Source organism: Emys orbicularis, chromosome 4 (assembly GCF_028017835.1).
Source record: "Emys orbicularis isolate rEmyOrb1 chromosome 4, rEmyOrb1.hap1, whole genome shotgun sequence".
In the NCBI taxonomy this organism is placed as follows: Eukaryota; Metazoa; Chordata; order Testudines; family Emydidae; genus Emys; species Emys orbicularis.
The window spans coordinates 32,216,057-32,240,217 of record NC_088686.1 but is presented as its reverse complement, the minus strand read 5'-3'; the positions used below and the strand labels follow the sequence as shown (position 1 = coordinate 32,240,217).

Below are 24,161 nucleotides of genomic sequence, written 5' to 3'. Positions count from 1 at the left end.
GAAAGAATTAGTTTTAATAAGCTATGACCAGTACCTTGAAAAGTGTTTAAGATTGCAACAGGCTGTCAAGGAGAAGAGCCAAAGCAAACCGTGACCTGGCATCCAGCTTTGTTTTAACCATACACAAGTGTATCAAACAAAACTGCTCTATGGCCCAGTCATGGGAGATGCTCAGCATCTCATCTGAAGCCAGCTGAGGAACTGAAGATGTTCAGTAGCACTCATGATCAGGCTCCAAGTTAGAGAATGAAAAGGAACAAATTGGCTTTATTTTCTCTGTAGGATTGGAATCGGAGGGCAAGATTAAGTGTCCAGGCACTGAAACGTAAGCAACTCTTGCAAAACTGGCAGCTTTTGTTACTGTGTATCAGCTTATGCCTTCTGCACATAAAACCATAAAGAAATATTCATGTGCTACTCAGATAAATACAAATCATGACACTGAAAACAAAAGCCACAAATCATGACACTGGAGACAAAAGGCTGGCTGCACCCTGGGCTTTTCACATTCAGGAAAACCTAAAAAATACATGCAATCTTTTTTAAGGGCAAAAGCCAAGAAGCGACTTGAAGACATGAATTGTATGAGAGGGTAACTTTTTTTTTTAAGTTACACTATGGGTCTGGCTCTGAAAACTGACTAAATAGTATTAAGTATCAGAGGGGTAGCCGTGTTAGTCTGGATCTGTAAAAAGCAACAGAGTGTCCTGTGGCACCTTATAGACTAACAGATGTATTGGAGCATAAGCTTTCGTGGGTGAATACCCACTTCGCCAGACGCATATAATGGAAATTTCCAGAGGCAGGTATAAATATTCTGGCATTTCATCTTTTGGAACCGAGTTCGGATAGCACAGATTCATCTCCCCATACAGCGATCAGATGCAGTACCTCCCGTTCGGTCCATGCTGGAGCTCTTTTGCGATTCTAGGACTCCATGGTCACCTGTGCTGATGAGCTCTGCATGGTCACCTGTGCTGATCAGCGCGCTACGCTGGCCAAACAGGAAATGAAATTCAGAAGTTTGCGGGGCTTTTCCTGTCTACCTGGCCAGTGCATCTGAGTTGAGAGTGCTGTCCAGAGCGGTCATAATGGAGCACTCTGGGATAGCTCCCAGAGGCCAATACCATCAAATTGCGTCCACACTACCCCAAATTCGACCCAGCAGAGTCGATTTCAGCGCTAATCTCCTCGTTGGGGAGGAGTACAAAAATCGATTTTAAGAGCCCTTTAAGTCGACAAAAATGGCTTTGTCATGTGGACGGGTGCAGGGTTAAATCGATCCAACGCTGCTAAATTCGACCTAAACTCGTAGTGTAGACCAGGGCTCAGTTTGGGACCAGGAAGTCAAGCTGTTTGCTTTCAGTGTCACTACCAATAACAAAGATGCTATAACTAAAAAATTAAGAATTCTGTTGAGGATCTGAGAGCCAGAAAATAACACACCTCCCTCTGCCTTAGCTGCTTTGGCTCAGGAAGGCTAGCAGGGATGATCACCAGTAAAGAAAACCCCAGGATGATACTTCTGTCACTAAAATAAGCTGGTATGACTTGAAATACACAAAAGGAGCAAGTGTGGAGGCTCATTTTTTGGATCATAAACTCACTTTAAAGCAAAACATGTAATTAGTAAATTTAAAAGGTAGTTTAAAAATTGAATTCCACGTTACTCTGTGTTAAAGTACGGTAGCTAATGTTCTAAAGCATCAATCTTGAACAGGTATCCTATAAAAGGTCTATTATAATTCAGAAACTGACAATTTTGGATTGAACATTTACAAGAGAAGTTTTACCCACCACTATTTTCTAGTGGTAATTCTTATGGTTCTCATGGGACTACAGCCATTTAGTCTTGCTGCAACACAGCTGTTCCAAATAAACTAGGCATTAACCCCAATATGACCCTCTCCTTCCTCTAACCCACTGTGCACCAAAGGGGTTCACTGAAGTAGGTCTCTTCGCAAACACCATTTGGACATTGGACTCCATTCCAAAGGCCACACTGGTGGATCTTTTATGCATTAGTCTATTGGGCCAGCTTTTGAAAAAAATATGTATTTAAGATGCCATGGAAAAAATGACATTTACTTTTCTCTTGCTTTTAAACCAAAGCAAATAGATTTGGCAAATATTTTAAATTAGCCATTTAACATGAGGTGACTAAATCCAACAAATTGGATCCATTTTCCTGAGAGAAGGACTAAGCTTATTATTTAGAAGGTTTTAAAGATATTCAATAATTCCAACAGCTCAATTTTTAATGGAGAGAGGTATTTAGATGCAGTGTGCATGATCTCTAACTTTATAAGGGGTGGGCTTGATTTTTAAAAGGAATAGCAGAATTAATGGCCTCTATCCATGTCTTTAGAAATACTAAAACCCAAGATTACGTAAGTATCTAGGGACTTTTAATAATGCTAATTATTAAACTGACAGACAGTGACAGCTCCACAGGGGTGATTTCAGTCTGTTGAACAGATTCTTATTTAGGGACTTTTATTGGCCAGATTAGAGCCTGATAGACTTTAAAAGCTTAACTCCTTAGCTGCTGGATTTATCTAGATTGCTACATGCTGTGTGGTTTAGACAGCGTAACCATCAGTGCACACATTCAAATTGTCTCAAAGAGACAAGAAACAGACGTTGTGCTAGCACAGCTGTTAGTCTGTGTTGTTTTTTAAAGTAAGAGTGGTCTTTAAAAATCTTCCCCATTAAAAAAACAAACCCATGAACCCAGAAGCATTATTGCGTATTAGAGATTAGTGGATGACAAAATTTCAGTTAAAACACACACTTGTGAACAGGTGCCCTTCACAACCAACTCTGACACAAAGTCCATGCTCTGTAGTGTCATAATTTCACCTTGTTCCTAGGGCTTGCCTTTATTAACAAAACAACAAAGTTTAGCTCAAGCGTTCTCCCCAGCCTGCTCCATTCCTACACCAGGTCTGCTCAGCCCACACTCTAGAGAGTCACTCCCAACTCCTTTATATCCAGGTGCGGTAATCAGACACGATTCAGCAAACCCCACTAACCCATTTTCTCAGCAGGATCTACACCTGCTAGGAGGATTGGGTGTTTCAGACAAACACTGCCAGCCAGTTACAACAATGAACTGCATGAGACATATGACAGTATCAAAATCAAATCTAAAAACAGTAACTTCCTTTTCTGGAATGCCTATGATTTAAAATAAATAAATAAATAAATAAATAAAAATCGCCCAAACTTTTTTCCAAAATTAAAAAACACCCTGGAGGTATGGTTTGTAGGTCCAATACCTTGTTGGGGGCAGGGGAAACAAACAAACAAACAAACCAACCAACCAACCAGCCTATGTTAAAATGATGGCCAAGTAATAAACCTGCTACTTTTAAGATGAAGTGCTAATATAGCTGAAATCATAGGCCCCGATCCTGCAAACTCACAGACACAGGCAGAACCCTTTGCTCATGCAGTGCCCCATTAAAGTCAATGGGGTGCATACGACATTGCAGAATTAAGGTTTTAATTCCCCTCTTTATATGCCACTTCTGTACAGGAGATTAATCTAGATTTATAGGGAAACCAGCACCTAAAACAGAATGGATCTAATATGGTGTCATATACACTATTTACATATGCTGATATATACAGATTATGTTTTCTGAGATCATAATATAAAATTATTCATTGATAGAATGTGCATATATAATCAAAGAAATATTATTTCCATTTGTGACCTGCCAAGAAAAAGCAGAAATCCTGTGTTTAGGGAACCGCTGTGCAACTGGAAGATTTTTTTTTAAATTTACCGTATATTTATGGAATTCATGTAGACTTCACTTTAAAATATCTGTATGCAAAAGGCTAAATTAAATGGAACCTATTACAGAAATACAACTGACCAAAGCAGGCCTTTAGAGCTGCAGATATTATAGCTATGCAACAGGCATTACAGGCAGTCCTTGGACTTATGACACAATTGGTTCCTGAAAATTGCTTCGTAAGTCAAAATGTCGTAATTCAGAACCGCAATCCACTCCATTGCAGGACCGAACGTCGTAAAGTTGAAACCGATTGTCGTTAGTTGAATCAGGGTGTCAATTCAGAAATGTCGTAAGTGCCATTCGTGGTAAGTCAAACATCGTAAAGTCGAGGACTGCCTGTATAAACAATTAATTTAGCAAAAATAAATCCCTTTACTACTACACACTGCACACAGCAGACAGAATATTTTCCAATATATCTGAAATCGTAGCTTCCTTAGGCTACAGGGAACCTAGGGCTGCAGAACCTACCTAAACAATACTCCAATTGATGTAAATGGGAATTTTGCCTGCGTCTAGATAGCAGAATTGAGTCAAAAGTGTGTTAAGTCTGATGAGATTGTCTAGATACAGTGATATATGCCTTAAATCTAATCAAAAACTCACAATAGATATGGTAGTGGAAGGTAGCAAAATGCCCTGTAATTTTACTCTTGCAAGTCGTAGTGCAACAGTTTACTAGATTAACACTAGAATAAATTAAATTCTTAAACAGAAGATTTACACCAGGTAAATTCAAATTAGTACAGACCTAAATTAAATATTCACTCATTTTTTTAGCTGTCTAAATGACAGTGGAAATATTCTCTAATGCAGACCATTCCAAGTACTTTCCCCCCCCTCCCCCAGTTGATGATAAAATGTCGTGGGTTAAATCAAGAAGTGCTGAATAAAAGCCAGAGAGATATTTCATGCTGTACAATACCCATTTTTGCACCTCCAGGTCCAGTGGGTGCTGGAGCCCACCGTGATCACCCCATGGCAACTGAACCCACCTCCCCACCTGTGCTTTCAGAATAATGCCCCTTTGCCTCTACTTCTGATGTGGCAACCTTAACCAACTACTGCCACAAGCTAGAACAACAAACCCACTGAAACCTTGGATCGGAACAAAAGAGGAAGCTGATGACAGCAGCACAGCCCTTCTCCTCCAAGTACATTCCATTCAAGCTATGAGTCTAGAATTCAGAGTCATCTTCATTGCCATCCGTTAGTATTTATATTACAGGAGCACACACGAGGTCCCTTGCTATCTCAGCTTGGTTTCCCCATTTGTCTGTATAATGAATTCACACCTTCCTAGCTTATTAACCAAAACGAACACAGAACTAACCCAGGCACATGCCAGCCTATTCTGTCCTTTCCTATATTCCAGCTCCAGGAAATTACGGGCCATAAAGTAGTTTAAAAGCTGGGCTATTCTCCCCCCATCTGTTTGAGGTCACCATTTCATTCAGGTTTAAAATATATGCAGAGCCTCAAGGGGGAAAAATGTGCCTCTCAAAGCTCAGTGCTGTATTAAGCTTTCAGACATAATCCAATATATCAGCTACAATGCATCTAGAATCACAGCTAGTAAACTAACAGCAGAGTTCTCAATGACACGTGGTGGGATCCCTGTACCATCTGAAATAGTAGCTCTCAAAATATTGATATATTTCCAAATTAGCGACCACACTCTGGGACAAATGGCTAATTTGTCTATTTCCACCAGAGTTATAGATGGCATAAATCTCACTATACAGTATCAGATCTTCTCTCTCTGGTACAGATGAGTAACCTGTCTAGGGACCTACCTATAAAAGGTACTTCTATGGCCCCCATTATTGTACTATCTGACCATCTCACAATCTTTAGTATACTTATCTCTACAACACACTTGTGAGGTAGGGTGGTACCATTAGTTCCCCATCTGTGAAATGGGGAACTGAGGCACTGGGAGATTAAGTGATTGCCTGCTCACTCAGGAAATCTGTGCCAGAACAAAGAATTCACTTACATGGTACACCTGACTGCAGTATATGAATGGCTCCTTAGTATCCATTTAACATACTGTCTACTTCGTATTTCATACTGTAGCTAGTGCACTGGTTAAAGAATATTTAGATAAGTTAAATGCATTCAAGTCAGTAGGGCCTGATGAAATTCATACTAAGGTACATAAAGAGCTAGCTGACACAATCTCAGAACTATTAGCGATTATCTTCAAGAATGCACAGAAGATGGGCAAGCTCCCAGAGGCTGGAGAAGGGCAAACAAAGGAGACCTGGGGAATTATAGACTGATTGGCCTAACTTTGATAACTGGAAAGATACTGGAACAAATTGTTAAACAATCAGTTTGTAAGCAAGTCGAGGATAAAAGGGTTAAGGTACAGCCAGCATGGGTTTGTCAAGAACAAATCATGCCAAACCAACCTAATTTCCTTCTTTGATGGGGTTACTGGCCTACGTGAGAAGCAGAAGACAGGCTATATCTTGACTTTAGAAAGGGATACCATCCTTTGTGACAGTCTCATAATCAAACTAGGGAAACGTTGTCTGGATGAAATTACTATAAGGTGGGTGCCCAATTGGTTGAAAGACCGTACTCCAAGAGTAGTTATCAATGGATTGCTATCTAACTGGGATGGTGTAACTAGTGAGTCCCTCAGGGATCAGTTCTGGATCCAGAACTATTCAATATTTTCATTAACGACTTGGATAATGGAGTGGAGAGTATGTTTATAAAATTTGCAGATGACACCAAGCTGGAGGGTGGGGGTTGTAAGCACTCTGGAGGATAGGATTAGAATTCAAGATGACCTTGACAAATGGGAGAATTGTTCTGAATTCAACAATAGGAAATTCAATAAAGTGCAAAATACTACACTTAGGAAAGGAAAAAAATCAAATGCGTAACTACAAAACAGGGAATAACTGGCTCGGTGGTAGTACTGTTTATGTTATAAAGAAGACTGATCAATTGTTCTCCATATCCAGCAAAGGTAGGACAAGAAGTAATGGACTTAATCTGCAGCAAGGGAGATTTAGGTTAGATATTAGGAAAAACTTTAACTCTTAGGATAGTTAAGCACTGGAGTAGACTTCCAAGAGAGGTTGTGGAATCCCTGTCATTGGAGGTTTTAAAGAACAGGTTGGACAAATACCTGTGAGGGATGGTCTAGGTTTACTTGGTCCTGCCTCAGTGTAGGGGGTGGACTCAATGACCTCTTGAGGTCCCTTCCAGCCCTATGTTTCTGTGATTCCATAATGGAAAACCTGACTACAAATTTTATTTGCGTCACAGTAGTGTCAAGAGGCCTCAACTGAGATTGGGGTCCTGCTGTGCTTGGCACTGTGTAAACACACAATAAGACAGTTAGTGCCCCATGGAGGTTCAATCTAAATAAAGATAGACAAAGGGTAGGAGCTGAAATGGAGTCACAGAAAACAGAAAGGTCTTGCCCAAAGTGACCACCAGAACTAGGACTAGAACCAACATCTCCTACCCCCCAATCCACTTGACCAAATTACCTCTTTGTAAAAAGTACAAGTACTTGGTACTAAATTATTCCCAGTATATGTAATAACGTTTATGGTACTAAGAATCTCAGTTTCTATACATCCCCTTCCCCATATCCTGTTACAAGTTATCACAGTTTAAAATCTGTTATCTCACATTAATGTTCAAAATTACAGATGTGAGACTGATTCAGGCACTTAAATATATATTACAAACAAATTGTGCTCTCAGTTACATACACCTTGGAGAAGAAATTGACAGACCCATAGCGTATAAAGTTAGCAAAGTAGTTTGGGTGAATTTATAAGGGACTATTATTTGTTAAAACTGCTGACATTGTGGTCTTGAGAAGAGACAAATGTTGTGGTTTACAAACTTGGATTTTAAAACTCAAGAAAAAAAGTTCCTCCCTTGAGCTTGAAATATAGATATGTAGTAATACGAAGAAATAAAGTTTACCTATAGAGGCCTATTAATTAAGCAACTAATCAGGGACCCCCAGGAGTCTTCTTACTATTAGAAAAGAGATGTAATTTCAACAAAGGCGCACATTGTATATAAAAACTTGTTTACAGCTGGCAAAACAGCTATTGGGCACAAGTTCTGAACCAAAACCAGAACTCGGACTTGCAGCAATATGATATATATAATGTTCTTTCTGCACATTCAGTGAATGACTTCATATTTACTCCTCCCACTATTATTAATGGAACTTCTAAGGTTTGAGTTACTTATGGAAGTTGCACATGGGCCATTTTGTGAGTATAACTGGTTTCAGAATTGTGTCTCAGCAGCAATTCTTTTTTAAATGCAGAACTATTTCCAGCCATTTAGAAATGTCAAGCAATTGTCCAAGGACTTAGTGGTCACAACTATGGGAACTACAGGCATCAAAATGTAGCAGTGACCACATACAGTGCTTCTTCCACTGGCATTTCCAATCTGCATTCTTTAAATGAAAGTTATGCCTCAAAACCACACAGACACTAGCCAAGTGATGATAATGTTAATTATTTTCTTCCCACGACCACAAGCTTTTATGCAAACTGTAGGGATTTTTGTGATGCAGTATGTGCCATTTGAGTGAATATTGGCATGTCTGAAAGTTAAGGATCTAGCAGATATGGAAACAGATCTTCTTGCTGCTTCTAGTTTTTTCAAACTATATTCAAAATGAATTTCATTGCCCATAAAAGGTGTCAGATCCAGAGGCTGATGCACAGAATGGAGGAAGCATGACACAGCCACTTCAAGCTTCCCCAGGCTACCCTGCCAGTCTGCCCCAGCCCAGGCTTGTTTCAAATAACTGCTCCAAAGCGTAGTCCACACAAGCACATTCTGTACCCACTGTTGGTAAAGAATGCAGTTGCACCAGTGTTGACAATGGTTTAAGTGCTAGAGTATATAGGCTAAATAAAGCATTACCTACACTGTGGTAAAGGGTGCTATGGTGATGAATTCAGTATAAGAACCAAACAGAATAGAATAGGGTGTGTCTACACTCAGGATTTTCCTCAAGTTCTCCTGCCATTGTCCTAGCTACATCTTAACCCCTACTTGATGTCATCTACAAATTTTATAAGCACACTCTTCACTCCATTATCCAAATCATTAATTAAATCAATAATTAATGAAAATATTGAATAGTACCGGACCCAGGACTGACCCCTGAGGGACCCCACTAAAAGCACCATCCAGTTTGACAGTGAACCATTGATAACTACTCTTGGTCTTCCAGACAGATGTGCACCCACCTTATAGTAATTTCAGATCACGTTTCCCTGGTTTGATTATGAGACCATCACATGGGACTGTATCCATTTTTAAAGTCAAGATATATCCAATCTACTGCTTCCCCAGTAACCCTGTCAAAGAAGGAAATTAGGCAGGTTTGGCATGATTTATTCTTGACAAACCCATGCTGGCTGTACCTTAAGCCTTTTATCCTCTACTTGTTTACAAACTGTTTAATAATTTGTTCCAGTATTTTTCTAGGAATCAAAGTTAGGCCAACCAGTCTATAATTCCCCACATCTCTCCCCTTTTTAAAGATGGGTATTACGTTTGTCCTTCTCCTGTCCTCTGGGAGCTCACCTGTCTTCCATGAGTTCTCAAAGATAATCACTAATGGTTCTGAGATTGCTTCAGCTAGTTCCTTAAGTACCCTAATATGAATTTCATCAGGTCCTGCCAACCTGAATACATCTAACTTACCTAAATGTTCTTTAACCTGTTCTTACCCTATTTTCCTTCCCCCTTGTTGCTCATATTAATTGTGTTGAGTACCTGCTAACCTTTAACCTTTTTAGTGAAGACTGAAGCAAAATGGACATTAAAAACTTCAGCCTTCCTGATGTCCTCAGTTATTAGGTCAACTTCTCCTCTAAGTAGTGGACCAACACTTTCCTTTGTCTTTCACTTGTTCCTAATGTATTTAAAGAACCTGTTTTTACTGCCTTTTACGTACATTGCAAGGTGTAACTCATTTTGTGTCTTAGCCTTTCTGGTTTTGTCCCTACATGCTTGTGTTCTTCTTTTGTACACCTCCTAAGCAATTCATCCATGTTTCCACTTTTTCTAGGATTCCTTTTTGATTTTCAGTTCATTAAAGACATACAAATATGTACACCAACAAGGGCGGTGGAAAGCTGCCAATGCTCTGAACCATCAGCTTGATCAAAGCACTAGCTAGAAAGTGCAAACACACCCTCCAACACACGTGTACACACACACACACAAAACTGACAATGACATTTCACATTCTCCCTCATAGAAGCCTTCCCAAAATGTCAAAAAAGTTCAAAAAGTTAATTACCAGCATTTTTGCTGTTAGCCAGTGGCACAATGTTCATTAAATGGAATTAGTGGCAGATCCTCTTTAACAGATTTCTGCTCAAGAAATCCCACAACAAAATTACTAATTTGCTTAGTTTCAGAAGATGAAGATGAAGTTCTCACAGGCCATGATTACAGAGCCTGTAAAAGTGCGGATACTCAGTGGGAAATGTAGAGACTTTACTTGCCACCAGGACTAACCCTTTTTTTATACACTCCTATTAAAATAAAAAATTGGAACCGGCCAACTCAAAATTCTCTCATCTTAAAAGTTGTCAAGGTTTCTCCCCATTTTACTGCAACAATCTTGACACAAAGCACTGGTGATTGTTTTTTTACAGCCCTCAGTGATCAAGGTTTTGTGCTGCTGTAAGTGCTGGCTTAACTTCACTGAATTCATAGATTAAATGTTGACAGAGTTAACAAAAACAGCAATTGAGACACCAGGTGAACGTCAGAGCCACCTAAACTGTTCTGATTCCAGTGTAAAAGTGTTTCTTTAGTGCATTTGCCCATCCCATTTATGCCCAGTGAAGCAAATTTTATAAAGAGAGAAGTCCAAGCCACAAAGGTCAGATCTAGATCCAAATTTCCCCAATACCCAGCTCTCTTCAGATACAGGGTTTACATTCAGACCTGTTAGAGAGATAGTGCCTCAAAGTTCTGATCCAGATCTGGAATGTCTTAACATCGTGGGGGGCCATTTGGGTCCAGGGTTCTGGTTTACTTCCACCTCTACTTTCAGAAGAAAGTCACCAAATACTGAAATAAATTTTGTTTTAACAAGGAGATCAACTATACTGAGCACAGTTATGTTAGACATTTATATGGACCCAAAAAACTATCCAGCCTTTGAGTGATATCTTAAAATAGTTTAATTTTAGTAGCTACTGATATCTTATTCCACAAAACACAGGGACTAGGGGACCATGAACTTATGTTTCTATTCTTCCTTGTCTTTGTGTATAACACAGCTTTTGTTTTGTGACACCCACTTTGACCCTTTGTTTAATAACACACAAAAGAATAATCACCCTCACTTCCCTCCATATACACTCCCCCCACCAAATACAAGGAATTAGCTGTAAATGAGATTTGAGTCCATTTGGTGAAAGTGAAGGGAATTCCCCAAGGCCAACATGGTGTTTTTTAAGCTTGTGCTTCCCTTGAGGAAGCAGCAATATGTGCTTCTATTGTTTGTCAGGAACCTTCCCTCCCACTTCCAGACTGCCACTGAAATTGATTAGATGTTTTCTGTCAGTAACACACCAGCCTCATCTCCAGCTATTGACTTAGATTACTCAACTATACAAACACAACTAATTTCAGGCTACTTAAAAAACAACAAAAAACAAAGGTTCAAAGGAGGAGAGGTTTCACAATAATTACTATGAAAAGTTTTAGATGGCAAAATTCTCTAGTACATCCCAAAATATCCATTCTAGAAGCCTTGAGTATACTTTGTAACAACCAACCATCATTTAATTCAAATGATATACACTAGCTGGGCTTCTAACACACAAGAAATCTTCCAAAATACAACAACCATTAGTAGAAATGTGACGCTGCATATCAATCATATATAGAACTGCGCAGATTGCCTTTAACTCCTTCCAGGCTATTGGGAATTGAAGGTTATGCAACGTCATTTAAAAGGGAATCTCTCTTAGATTAACAAGAGGCCTTGGATTTGCCCTAAAGAGCTTGATGTGATAAAGGAGAAATGAGCTCCTTACATGTAGTGTATAGATACAAAAATATAATTTTTTTAGATTTGCTATTATTTAACATTTTCAAGAACAAACTAATTAATTTTTGCTATCATACTATTTACATGCAGGGTATGCATTCCTGAGGCAGGGAGATGCAGTAGCCTGACAAAGTAATGGTCTAGATCAGGGGTAGGCAACCTACAGCACATGTGCCAAAGGTGGCACGTGAGCTGATTTTTAGTGGCACTCACACTGCCCGGGTCCTGGCCACCGGTCCGGGGGGCTCTGCATTTTAATTTAATTTTAAATGAAGCTTCTTAAACGTTTTAAAAACCTTATTTACTTTACATACAACAATAGTTTAGTTATATATTATAGACTTATAGAAAGAGACCTTCTAACAACGTTTAAATGTATTACCGGCATGCGAAACCTTAAATTAGAGTGAATAAATGAAGACTCGGCACACCACTGCTGAAAGGTTGCCAACCCCTGGCCTAGATTTTTCTGGAATCTGGCCAGAGTCTTATTATTATGCCTCCCATCTCCAGCCACAGCTCTTGCTCCCTGTTACAAATAGTAAGAAAGTGTGTTATAAGGTATTACTGTAGTGCCTGGCTGGATTAGATTATATTAAAAAAAAACCCAACAGCGCAGAACCAACAAGACACTAAACAAGCCAGGTCACATAATTCTGAATCACATTTATTTTCTCCCATACTCTAGCCCCTGTTTGTACATTGTCTAACAAAGGGCCTGATCATCTGCTGCAAGGTGCTGAACTCCCATGAGTGAGATTAAATGTTTAGGGTTCTCAGCACACTAAGGATCGGGCTCTTGGATTGCAAACTTTGTGGAGAAAGGACTGCGTCTTCTGATGTTGCATGTAGCGTAGTTGTAGCAATGTCGGTCCCAGGATATTAGAGAGACAAGGTGAGTGAGGTAATATCTTTTATAAGACCAACTTCTGTTGGCGAGACAGACAAGCTGATGAAGAATCTGGGTGGTTCAAAAGCTTGTCTCTCTCACCAACAAAAGTTGGTCCAATTAAAAAAAATATATATATCTAGTACCTCACCCACCTTGTCTCTCTCTGTCTTCTGATGTCTGTAAAACTTCATACAGATCTATGGTGCTGAGTAAGCAATAATAAAGACAGACAAGGAAATCCCATCCTGTTATGTTGAAAGATTGAGGAAATGGGATTTCCCTGCTGGGGTAGAGAACTCAACGGGACAATTACAGTTATTTATTTTTAAGTGAATGACAACCCATTCCAGCAATACCTACAATGCTAAATGATTGAGCCATACATTTGTTGTCTTCAAAAATATATAAAATGCCAACACACCACCTCAGATCAAAAAGCTACACAATCTACTCTCCTGACATGCTGCCATAACTTGCATTTAAAAGTCATCGGTTCTATTTTACTTTCTTCTTCATGAATCCCACTCAGACTTTCTTTAGCAAGCTCTGTAGCACAGATAGCAATTGGTGGCAAGAATATTTTGGGGTCTCTCTCTACTATAGTAGCATCAAGCCCCAGAACTGCAATTAAAGTTAATGAAGTACCATTATTCTCCCACACTCTCAAGAGATGCAACACTCCACCCAGCTGCCTCTAGTGTACAGCATATGGCTAGAAGAGATGCAGGTGGATGAGAAGAGCCTGGGAATGGGAGTTGATGTGGTCAGTCTTTCATGAGACTTATTTAAACACAATATGTATGTACAGGACCATTTTAATACTCCTTGGCATTTCAAGATGTCTCTAAGGGTGAAAGCAACGCTACTTGTTTTAAACACGTTTTATATCCTCAGACATTAGTCCTATTTCATAGATCCTGCAGAAGAGTTGAATATCGACACAGCTAACCAAAGAGCTATCATATCCTTCAAACTCCGTTTTTTCCTTCCTTTTTAAAATCTGCTGATGGGCCATGAAGGCTAGAAAAGTTAGCTCTATCTGTATTTCAAAGTGCTGGCAAGGATGGCTGAAAATGCTTTTACATGAACACAATTTCCTCTTCATTTCCTGTGGTAGTTTTCTTTAACAGACAGTACTAATTCCTGTGCTAGCGGAAACACCACAACCCTCGGCAGACACCAGTAAGAGCAGAAGGCACACCTGATAATAAATCTTGATGTTTCTGACTAAGATGGTCAGGTTTTGGATTCTGAGGTTGACATCATTATCGACGTGCTTGTTGACACGTTGGTTCGTCGGCCGTGGATCTCTAGAAACAAAAAGGGAAAACCCAATGTTAAAGACTGGGCATGCATCAGCTCTATCCTGTCACACTACAGTAATGCAGTACAAGGAGGACTCTTAAGCATTTGACTATTTCAGTACAATTAATACAAACTTACAACAAACTAACAACTTAATATTCCCTTTGCAGCCACGCAATGAAAGGGAGGGAGAGAGTTTGGAACGCTTCCACATACCACTCTGCGTAACACATTTTAGGTGACCCTATGTGGCGATTCAAGAGCCTCCCTCACTTCTAAGCAACATCATCCTGCAACCACTATGCACTCCCAGAGCAAGGGGTATGCAGCATACATATAGTTAGACCGTCCCTGATGCAAGGAAATCTCATGCAGACACAGGCCATTTTCTGTCTTGCCTAATTAGATTTAAGCCCGGTCTTATATTTTAAGAGTGTTCAGTGTCTAGCACACTGGGGCCCAGATCCTGACTGGGGCTTCTAGGAACTATTGGAAGATATATAAAGGTGCATGCGTGTGCAAGAGAGCAATTAATTGGGATGGGGGGGGGAGAAGAGAGAGAGAGATTAGGACGCTAGAAGTTTTCTTTGTTTTAAAGGAAGTGATTACAACTGAATCTCAAGGGTGAACTGAAATGACTGTTTCTGAGGTAAAGAAAAGCCCCAAATGATTAAGAGAATCTGTATGGAAGTTAAACACACCAATGCACCTTAAAAGGGATCTGAAAAACTTGTGATCAGTCAATCCCCTAGTTCAGAGTGTTATTAGCTGACACCTAACCAACATAGGCATCTGCATCCAGGACTCTGCTTTGGCAGTTAATCTAGCCATTGACAACTCTTCCAGAGGAAACACTGAATTTTGGTGTTGACAGGTGAATTAAAGGGGAACTGACATACTGTGTGACTGTTTGTCAAAGTTTACACAAGTACCGTAAGCAGTTAAGAGTATTTTTGTGTTTTTAAGCACAACCACGTCAATTCATCTTTGCACTGAACATGGGTGATATGTGTAGACATCACAGAGTGTCTCTCCCATTGAAGAGATGGCCAAAGTCCTGCTTTGCTATTAGACTTGATACCTATACGCATGTGCAGTTGGTGATTTTAAATGCACTGAGGTACAAAGTGGTAAATTTGCCACTGGCATAAATGGGCAAGACTCCTCTTCATCCACTCTTACAGAAGCAGTAATATTTGGCACACTGACTGCAGTTTTAATGCACAAGTTAAGAAAAACATAGGACTTCAACATAAATGCCATACGATCACCTTTACTTGACCATCTCATTTTTGTTGATGTTTGCAGCCCTGAGATTAACTTGCCCTTGTTAATGAAACCGGTGCTCAAATACTATGGTGATGGGGTCATACAAGTACCTAGTGAGACAGATCAGACAGCAGTGCAGCAGCACAAGACATGTGCAAGATTTGAAAGGGGAACCTGGGTTTGGCCTCTCCAGGTCCATGTTAGGCCAGCCTGTATGGGGAATGCTCTAAAGAATACTAGTAGAGAGTCTGATTCTGATGGATGCTGGATACTTAGGCTTTGTGATTAGTCATTACAATACACAGGGAAGCAAACAAACAGTAAAGAGAAGTTGACCAAACAGAAGGGGTAGTTCAAAGTCCTCCAGGTTCTACATGAACCAATCCATTCATACACTACATAGCGGTGCTGCTGTCCAATACTATAGCCCATTAGCCCAAAGTCTATATCCAGAAAGAAGAGATGTTGGCTTTGGCTGTTCTATTTGGCACCTGCTGCCATACTTTAACAAAGGAAATATTAGTTTTGATGGTTGCTTATCTCACAAATTATCACTGGGACATACTAGGAATGATGATGGGGCTGGAAAATAAGTGGACTTTAAAAGTTTGATTAATAAAAAAACCCACAAGAGGAACACACACCCAACCCACTGAAGACACATAACTAGCCATGGCAAAGAACTGGTGTTTCTTTTGAATATTCCTAGATAGGGCATTTTTAGGCCCAGGGTGAGATTTTCAAAAGCACCTAAGTGACTCAGGAGCACAAGGTCAATTGACTTTTAATGGGACTTTTGCTCCTAAATCATTTAGACATCTTTGGGGGGGGGGAAAAAATCACACCCCCTTTACTGCCCAGAAACTACAAAACACACACACCCATACAGCCGCTTAAGTTTACACATACAAGTAGCCCCACTGAAATCATTGGGACTATTCACATCCATAAGTGTTTGCAGGATCAGGGCGTGAGGAAAAAAACTTCCTGAACTGCCACTATTATGTTTAATGACAATAATCACTTTGCCCAGGGCAGCCTTTAATATCATTGACCACGAGGCTTGTTGATCTGCCTGTGGAGCCAGACCGGAGTAAATGGTGTTATTTAAGTGGTTCCATCATTTCCTCTCTGAGATGGAGGCCAAGTGCTTTCTTGAAAATAAAATATAGTCTGAACATTATGTTACAGATGTTTGAAGAAATTGCATAAGAAGGCAGGTTTGTTTAATGTCAGAAAGGGGCACTGTGCAATGCCCCGAAAGCTCCCAGCTGCTAGTCAGTATACAGACCACAGTCATGTACAGTTTGTTGCCCAATAGGACAGACTGGGATAAGTGAGACCATGTATACAGCAACTTTATAAACTTCTTAAGCAACATGGAATCTTATGCATGAGGTGAGGTGAGGTAAGCAGCTCCTTTCCCTGAAACAGAAATGCTTTTCAACTTGTCACCACAGAAGCACTTTATGAAATGTTAATGCTCACTGTATAACAAATTCAGATACTGATACTGGAGATGCACATGTGCAATAGGAGATCAGTAAGTTATGGGAGTCATGGCAAGTTGCTCTTTGAGACAATGGCTGGTTTCTGAAAAGCAGATAATCTTACAGGTCCTGGTTTGCTTGGTCTTACACGATTCTGTAACCTAAAGGCATCTTGGCCCAGTTAGTACTTGGATGAGCACCTCCTTACGAATCCCAGGTGTTCTAGGCATTCAGCTTTTCTGCAAGAAAAAACTGATACTTCATTATAATATTTTAAAATAAGTTTTTACAATACGTTTTCTATATTTGATTTTCTGTCTAGTGTGAGTGGGCAGCATAATGCAAAGGGGACAGATTGGATTGCTGCTATCTCTACCCTCACTCACCAGGATTTAAAAATCCATTTGCCCCAGGCTAGTAGGGATGTGGTGAGCATGAATGGGCTGAGTGATGTCGGGGAGCAGAGACTGGGGTGGCTGGCTGCTAAGGGAAGGGAGCAACTGTGGAATCACAGCAACACAGGGGCAGCCACTCCTTTTAGACGTTAGAAAGACAGGACCATTGTGATCCAGGGGACACGCCTGTATCTTTAGGACAAGAGGCAGCAGAGTGGCATCTCCCCACTTCTCTTTAACTGGGGGAAACCAGAAATGAGCCTGTGAATGGGTGGCTGCATATGGGCACATGCAGGACAGGTGGGTATGTTGGAAGATGTGGGTCTGGGGAGTGAAAGGAAGGATGTTTGAGGGAGGAGGAGATAAATGAAAACAAGACACAGAGCGAGAGAGAGAGAAGAAGATACCAGAAATCTAGGGGAGAAGCAAAAGAACAGAACTCAGTGTAGGGAAAGAGAGAGGAAGCTACTCAAAACAACACAGAAAAGGGTACAACTCAATCTGTAATAGCAAAGAATAGGGGGAGCAAAGTCAGGGAGGGGGAACAGGGATCAACAAAATCACAAGACACTGGGTAAGCTGTACAATAAGAAGCAAGCTTCACATTTATGGGAATATCTTTTTCCTTTAATTAAACTGAGACAAAGAGTCTCAAACCGCGGCCTATGGACTCTCCTCCTTGTTTCCAGCTTCTAAATTCCTCAGCTCAGCCACTGGCCTGCTAGGCAACTTTGAGCAAGTCACTGGCCTCAGTTTCCCCATTTGTAAAATGGGGATAATGATATTGACCTCCCTGTGTAAAGTCTTTTGAGAGCTCTCAATGAAAAGATCTCTATAAGTGCGAGATATTATTAAATTGTATTAAAAGAAACTAAAAATATATCATACTTAGATTACACAGAAAACGAACAGGGATATTATGCAAGTGGAGGTGACAGCTCACAAGAATCTCCGTATTAAAATATGCTCCCCACTATGAATGAGTTTGAGACCCCTGAACTGAATCTCATGAGTACCTCTGCTATTCAGCATTTTCCTTAAAGCCCTGCTCCATATGAGTACATGAGAATCTCAACTTTCATTTCTAAAGAGAAAGTATGTTTTTAGCCCTCATGATTGCAGAGAAAAACATGAGTTGAGTGTAACCCAGAAGTTTAAAAAAAAACAAAAAACAGAAGGCAAATAAAAGGACCGCAAAATTATTAATTAAAAAAATCCGATCGTTATTTTTTTTTTGGAGGAAGCGGGGATGTCTTGATGGTCGAATGCTTTGCGCTGCTAATATGGGGTAACTGTGCTTGAAAAGAGCTCATCAGAGAGCTAGCCATCAGTTAAACCAGATCATGAACTATGGGAAAGGATTTTTTTTTTTTTAAGTTCAAAATTATAAGTCTTGCTTGAGTAATTTGTGGCAAATAAGCATTACAAGTCAGTGGGAAGCCCTCAAATAGGGCCAGCGAATTATCAAATATCACAGATAATCAAATGTACCAAGGGTCACTAGTATTCTATTGCCTCTGGGCTGATTTTGTCTGAGATAAAAGTTGGTTTGGGAAGAACTATCCTGCAGTCCCAATCTCCTGTATTCTTTTGCCTGCACTTTGTTCCTGGAAGTAATTCACTAATGGAAAACAAACAGAAGGGGACTTTGTTTAGTCTAATTGCCATGATTCAAATATCAGCTTCCTCTTCTTTCGTATCTAATAGACTAAAAGCCAATGAGAGCCCTAAACTGCCTGTAAAATAAATATTCAAATATGATTTAAAACAATACAAGAAATATGCCTCCAAATAATATTACCCTCATGTATACATGGCTACTTGCTGCTTCCATTATTATATTGGCTACTCCTATCACATATACTGAGATCACAGAAGACTGGTTGATATTATAAACAATGACAATTGCAAGCAAAATTCAAAGATATTTATTATACAGACTTTCCATTTAGGAGTTGCAAAAAATGATGGTTTTGTCAGATTTATTCCCGTCAGATATTTTGTCATTTTATTCCTGTCCGATATGTTCCAGTCTAGGTGTGTAACCTATTGTTTAACAAGCCAATACACAAATATTTAGGGCTCCTTGTGTATATACATCCACCATTTCCCAATAAAAACACTCCATCATCAAAAACTATGGGCTTAAGCAGTAAATATTTGCTTACACTAACAGATATTCCTGCCCCAATGTAATCACTGTGCTCAAGGCAATCAGATTTGTGTCACTTCCTGGTATGAAAGTGACACAAAACTGTATGCAGCAGAGTCTGAAAAACTTTGAAATGTGGCTGTAGAACAGTGTATTAATTTGATACAAATGCACTCACAAGAAATCCAGAAGTTCTAGTACTACTGCAGTTTCACTATGGATAGCTGTATTATTTTAGCGCCCCACTAAACAATATTGTATCATTTGCTCATAAGGGATATTATTTACAGATATGCAACTGTGCCATATCCATGCTTAGGTCAGAGTCAACTGTGCCAGAATGCAGAAGGAGGAGACCATCAACAACAAAAAGACTTATCCTGTTTAGCAGTATTTAAAAATGTAGTGACATTAACATTGGATGTTGGCCACAGTCTGACTCAATATGTAACTATCACCTGCATGAGTGTGTAAGGAGGCCTATCGTCCCTCCTTGCAAAGTTTGTCGTGCCTGAGGCTCAGCTCATTTCTGCGTCTCTCTGAACTCTAGCTGTCTAAAAAAGGACAGGGTGGCAGCAGGCCACCCCTCATTCCCCCTCCCCCATTTCACACAGCCAGCAGACCTGGACAGGCAAAAAGAATGGCAGCCTGCACTGCACTTCCCTCTGAGGGTGGTGCAGTTGCCATGCTGATCTGACTAAGCCATCCAAAATGCCTCCTTGGGGTTCTGCCTGCAGCACAGCCCTTCTGCACCCACACCAGCACGCCAGATGGTGTGTAGGTCATAATCCAGCCTACCGTATATAGAAATCATTGGTCTGCTTGTGTGAATGGAGCCTGCTCAGCACTGCACACAGTCAAAGCCCTATGTTTTGCCAGCAATCAAAGCTCACCAAGTTTAACCATGCCACTTAATAGAGCCACTGGATTCCTTTCAGCGATGATCGGACATTAAACCTCACTTGACAGCAGGACAGAAATAATGTATTTTAACAATGAAACACTTACAGCACCAGCCTCCGCAACTCGAAACAAAGTTTTGGTCAGAGGTTTTGGTCAGGGGTGTGGGGAGGGGAGGTAATACAAATACCAGCTTCACCAATTCCCATTTAGAGACATCGGTTTTGCTGCAGCTAAACAATAAGGGTTTCAATCACATGGGACCATAAAAAAATCCAAACCTAAAACTCAAACTGTCATTTAGGTGTGAAGTCATATGCCTGTGTTGTGTGTGTTCAAACAACTTTGTCAACAGGATAATCCTCAGGCGAAACAATTTCAAGTAGGACTGGAAAGAAGAGAACACCTGATTGGTTAGACAGTTGTCTAACAGCTCTTTACTACACTCCACCTTCAGAGCGCCAACATTTACTACACTCCGTGCCTTCAGAGCACCAACATTATTTTAACATGGCACATAATATACTATCCGATTTATCAAGGACCCTGACAAGCACAGTTTCAGTAAGACACAAGCATTTAAAGTCAACCTTACATGGAACCGGAGGAACTGATGAGTGAGCATTTCTGAGACATTTGTTTTTCTATTCTGAAAACTTTGTGGGGCAGAAACACATTTAGAAAGGCTCTCCTGATTTACAGGCAAGCAGTAATTGCATTGCAAATTCTAAAGGTTGGCTAACAAAGAGTGAAGGTCACAGACAGAAGCTCTCTTCAGCACCTTGCTGGGTTGGGTGTACATAAATACTGTAGTGCTGGTTCCTTAGTTAAATAATCTTGGGCTCTCAATAGGAAAGTTTTGGTTTCTTTGATCCCAAGACACCACCAGAAGCACTGCCAAAGCCATCTCAAAAAAAGGAAAAAGAAAGCCCTGTCCGCTTGTGTTTAATCTAACGGGAGTTTCTTACTCCAGTACTCATTGTGCGTTAGTGCTTCCCCCCCACATTTTCCATGGTGCTGCTGGCAGAGTTGTCTTTTGGATGAGATGTAAGACTAAGCTCTTGAATGCTAGTGGTCATTAAAGATCCCATGGCATTTTTCGCCAGAGTATGGTATCCAGACCAAACTCCAATAGCATAATTATAGTTAACCTGACTCCCTCCCCCCTGCAATTTCAATTGGATTTTATTGTTCACTCCTTGCCCCAAAACGCTGTTAAATTTTTGTACGCTGTAGAACAGTTACGTTCCTCGCTAGAGGTGGCTGCATTTCAATGGTTGATGAGGTGATGTAAACACTCTATTTTAATAATATATATACACATATAATTTTAGTCAGCAAAGCACTTTGCATCTCATAATAATGAATCCAAGTGATCTTCTACAGTTCTATCACTAAAAGAAAAACTCAGTTGCTCATATTTCTTTGTTGTAAATAGACACCAAGATAGCACCATTTTTGTTTTCCTTTGTTAAGTACTTTCTCTTTGGATGTACAAGGTCTGCTAAAAAAATTTTCCCAACAATGTCCATAATTTAGTTAATTCTAGTTAGTTAATTCCATAGCAGCCTCACTACAGCTGTAACTTTGTCTGGCACGGAGAAGTACTTTAAGGAAAGATGGACATGATGTAAAACCCCCTTCCACGTCTACACATTGAGAAAGTTTAGATGTGGATCTAAATATTGATGCTTAGAGCCCTGATTTTAGAAATTCTATTTAAAAAGGGGTTCTACCATGAAAAATGACTAAGAAACGTGGCCTTTCTGTAACCAGAGTCACAGGTCATATAAGATTTTATCCCCCCCTTCCCCCCCCCCCACACACATTTTTTTTTTAAAACCACTTCAGTTAACACTGCAGAAACAATACACCTCAGAGGGAGTGTCCTGGATTCGACCTTGGCTCGTGTTAATTGTTAGCTAAATTCCATTTACAGAATCTTTATTGCTGGTAATGCACAAACCAGAAAGAATTCAGTTTCACTTTGCAAATTACATGTGGAGCTGGCCACCATCAGAGACAGGATACTGGACTAGATATCTTGGGGTAAGAAGCCAGACTCAAGACACCATCTTTACAAAGTCACTTTTCAGAAAATACTTGCACAGTACACAGCCCAGTGACAAGTTAATCATCTACAGCAGGCTTTTCAAAAGTGCTCAGGGTTGGCCTAGATCTGAATACAGTGAAATCTATGGTAAAATGTCAATAAACTTCATTCAATGGGAGCAGAATTAGACCCATATTAAGCACTTTTGAAAATTCCACCTTTAAAAGTTAAATCAAAAAAACTTTTCCACATAAATTCCTTATCTGAAATATGTCCATTATGTTTAAATGGAAATACAAATTCATATGAAACAGAATCTGCATATGATAAATTCAGCTACAGGAAAGGATGTGGTCAAAACTAGATTAACGTAGAAACTTTTTACTAAGAGCTTACTTAAATGAAAGGAAAAAAAACAGAGCTAGATTAAGGTAACTGTTTTCTATTTCAGATTAAACTATTTATAAATGTCTTAGTTCTATCTGTAGTGGTCCATGACAAACACGCCACCCAAATGAAAAAGCATTTTATTGAACTACATGAGCACTATGAAACTTTATATTTGAACATCGATACTTCAGCCCTTCTACGCAAGTGTGACTCACTGACTACAGTAAAGTTTCACGTGATAAGGCTTTTTCATTTCTCCAGAGATGATGAAATGTGCCATCACAGGGGGATACACAAACAATTAACAAATGTATCAGGGCAATTTTTTAAGTCAATTTTTAAACCTGGGGCAAATTTTCTGTGTGGTCAATTTCAAATTCAGGAAATTAAAAAAAAAAAAAAAAAAAAATCCCCCTCCCAACCTAGGGAAAAATATTGCAAAAGATTTTCCTCTCGCCATGCACCTGTTTTCCAACCAACTCTCTATCAATTATACAGAAGACTGAAATGCTTTAATGCCTGTCAAACAGTAACACACACTTTACCTTCACCAATAATGAGGCAATCTGCATATCAGGAAACTGACCTGTCTATTCAAAAGTATTGATTTCCAGTATACATTTAAATGCAAGTCAACTCAATTACAGTAATTTAAGGTAGGATCTTGTAACACTAAGCAGTTTTCATTATCCCTTAAAAGATTACTTACATTTGCAACATGATTTTGTTCAGAAAGACACCATCTACCAGATCCATATACATAGTCAATTTGTCTTCATTTTCATTCCCTAACGGTCCAAATGTCTTCACCTGTCAGAAAAAACAGCAGATATTTTAATAATCCTTCACAATTTTCTTACAGAATAACCTAAAATTGCACACGTCCCAAGTCTCACTAGAAACCACCTCCAACCCCACTCCTGCCAAAGCAATTACAAACTGAGTAGTTAAACAATCCCTGCACATCTTCTAAACACAAAAGACTCATCTGCGAATAGGCTTTCTGACGTAAGGGGAGGGAAGCAGCCCTACTGTAAAACCATTGATTTCAACAGTGCTGAACTTGTTTACACCAGCATTGAATTTAAATCAAGATTGGATGTTTTTCTAAAAAATCTGCTCTAGTAATTATTTTGGAGACAATCTCTGGCCTATGTTAAACAGGAGGTCAGAATAGATGATCACAACGGTCCCTTCCGGCCTTAGAATCTATGAATTTGACTCAAGCTTCTTCACAACCCTGTTCTCGCTGCCTACACATTTTTTTCTTCCTCCAGCAAGAACTGTGTACCTGTGTCATAAAAGCAAAGGACAGTGGTTCTTATCTGGTGACTCTGATCACCAACAGGGGCAAATATTTTGGGCTGAGGGTGCCCAGGCCTATTTGACAACATTGTTCACATTTAAATTAAATGAT

General features: G+C 39.8%; 1 protein-coding gene across 1 annotated transcript in view; it reads right to left on the bottom strand.

Annotated features, from left to right (window-relative positions):
* The window catches only part of CCDC88C (coiled-coil domain containing 88C), a 126,949-nt gene that overhangs the window by 101,893 nt on the left and 895 nt on the right, over positions 1-24,161 (bottom strand). Inside the window, exons 2-3 of the mRNA XM_065402640.1 lie at positions 23,454-23,554; positions 13,992-14,100 (exon numbers count right to left, since the gene is read on the bottom strand). Of these exons, the coding sequence (XP_065258712.1) occupies positions 13,992-14,100; positions 23,454-23,554 (210 nt within the window). The remainder of the gene's footprint in view (positions 1-13,991; positions 14,101-23,453; positions 23,555-24,161) is intronic.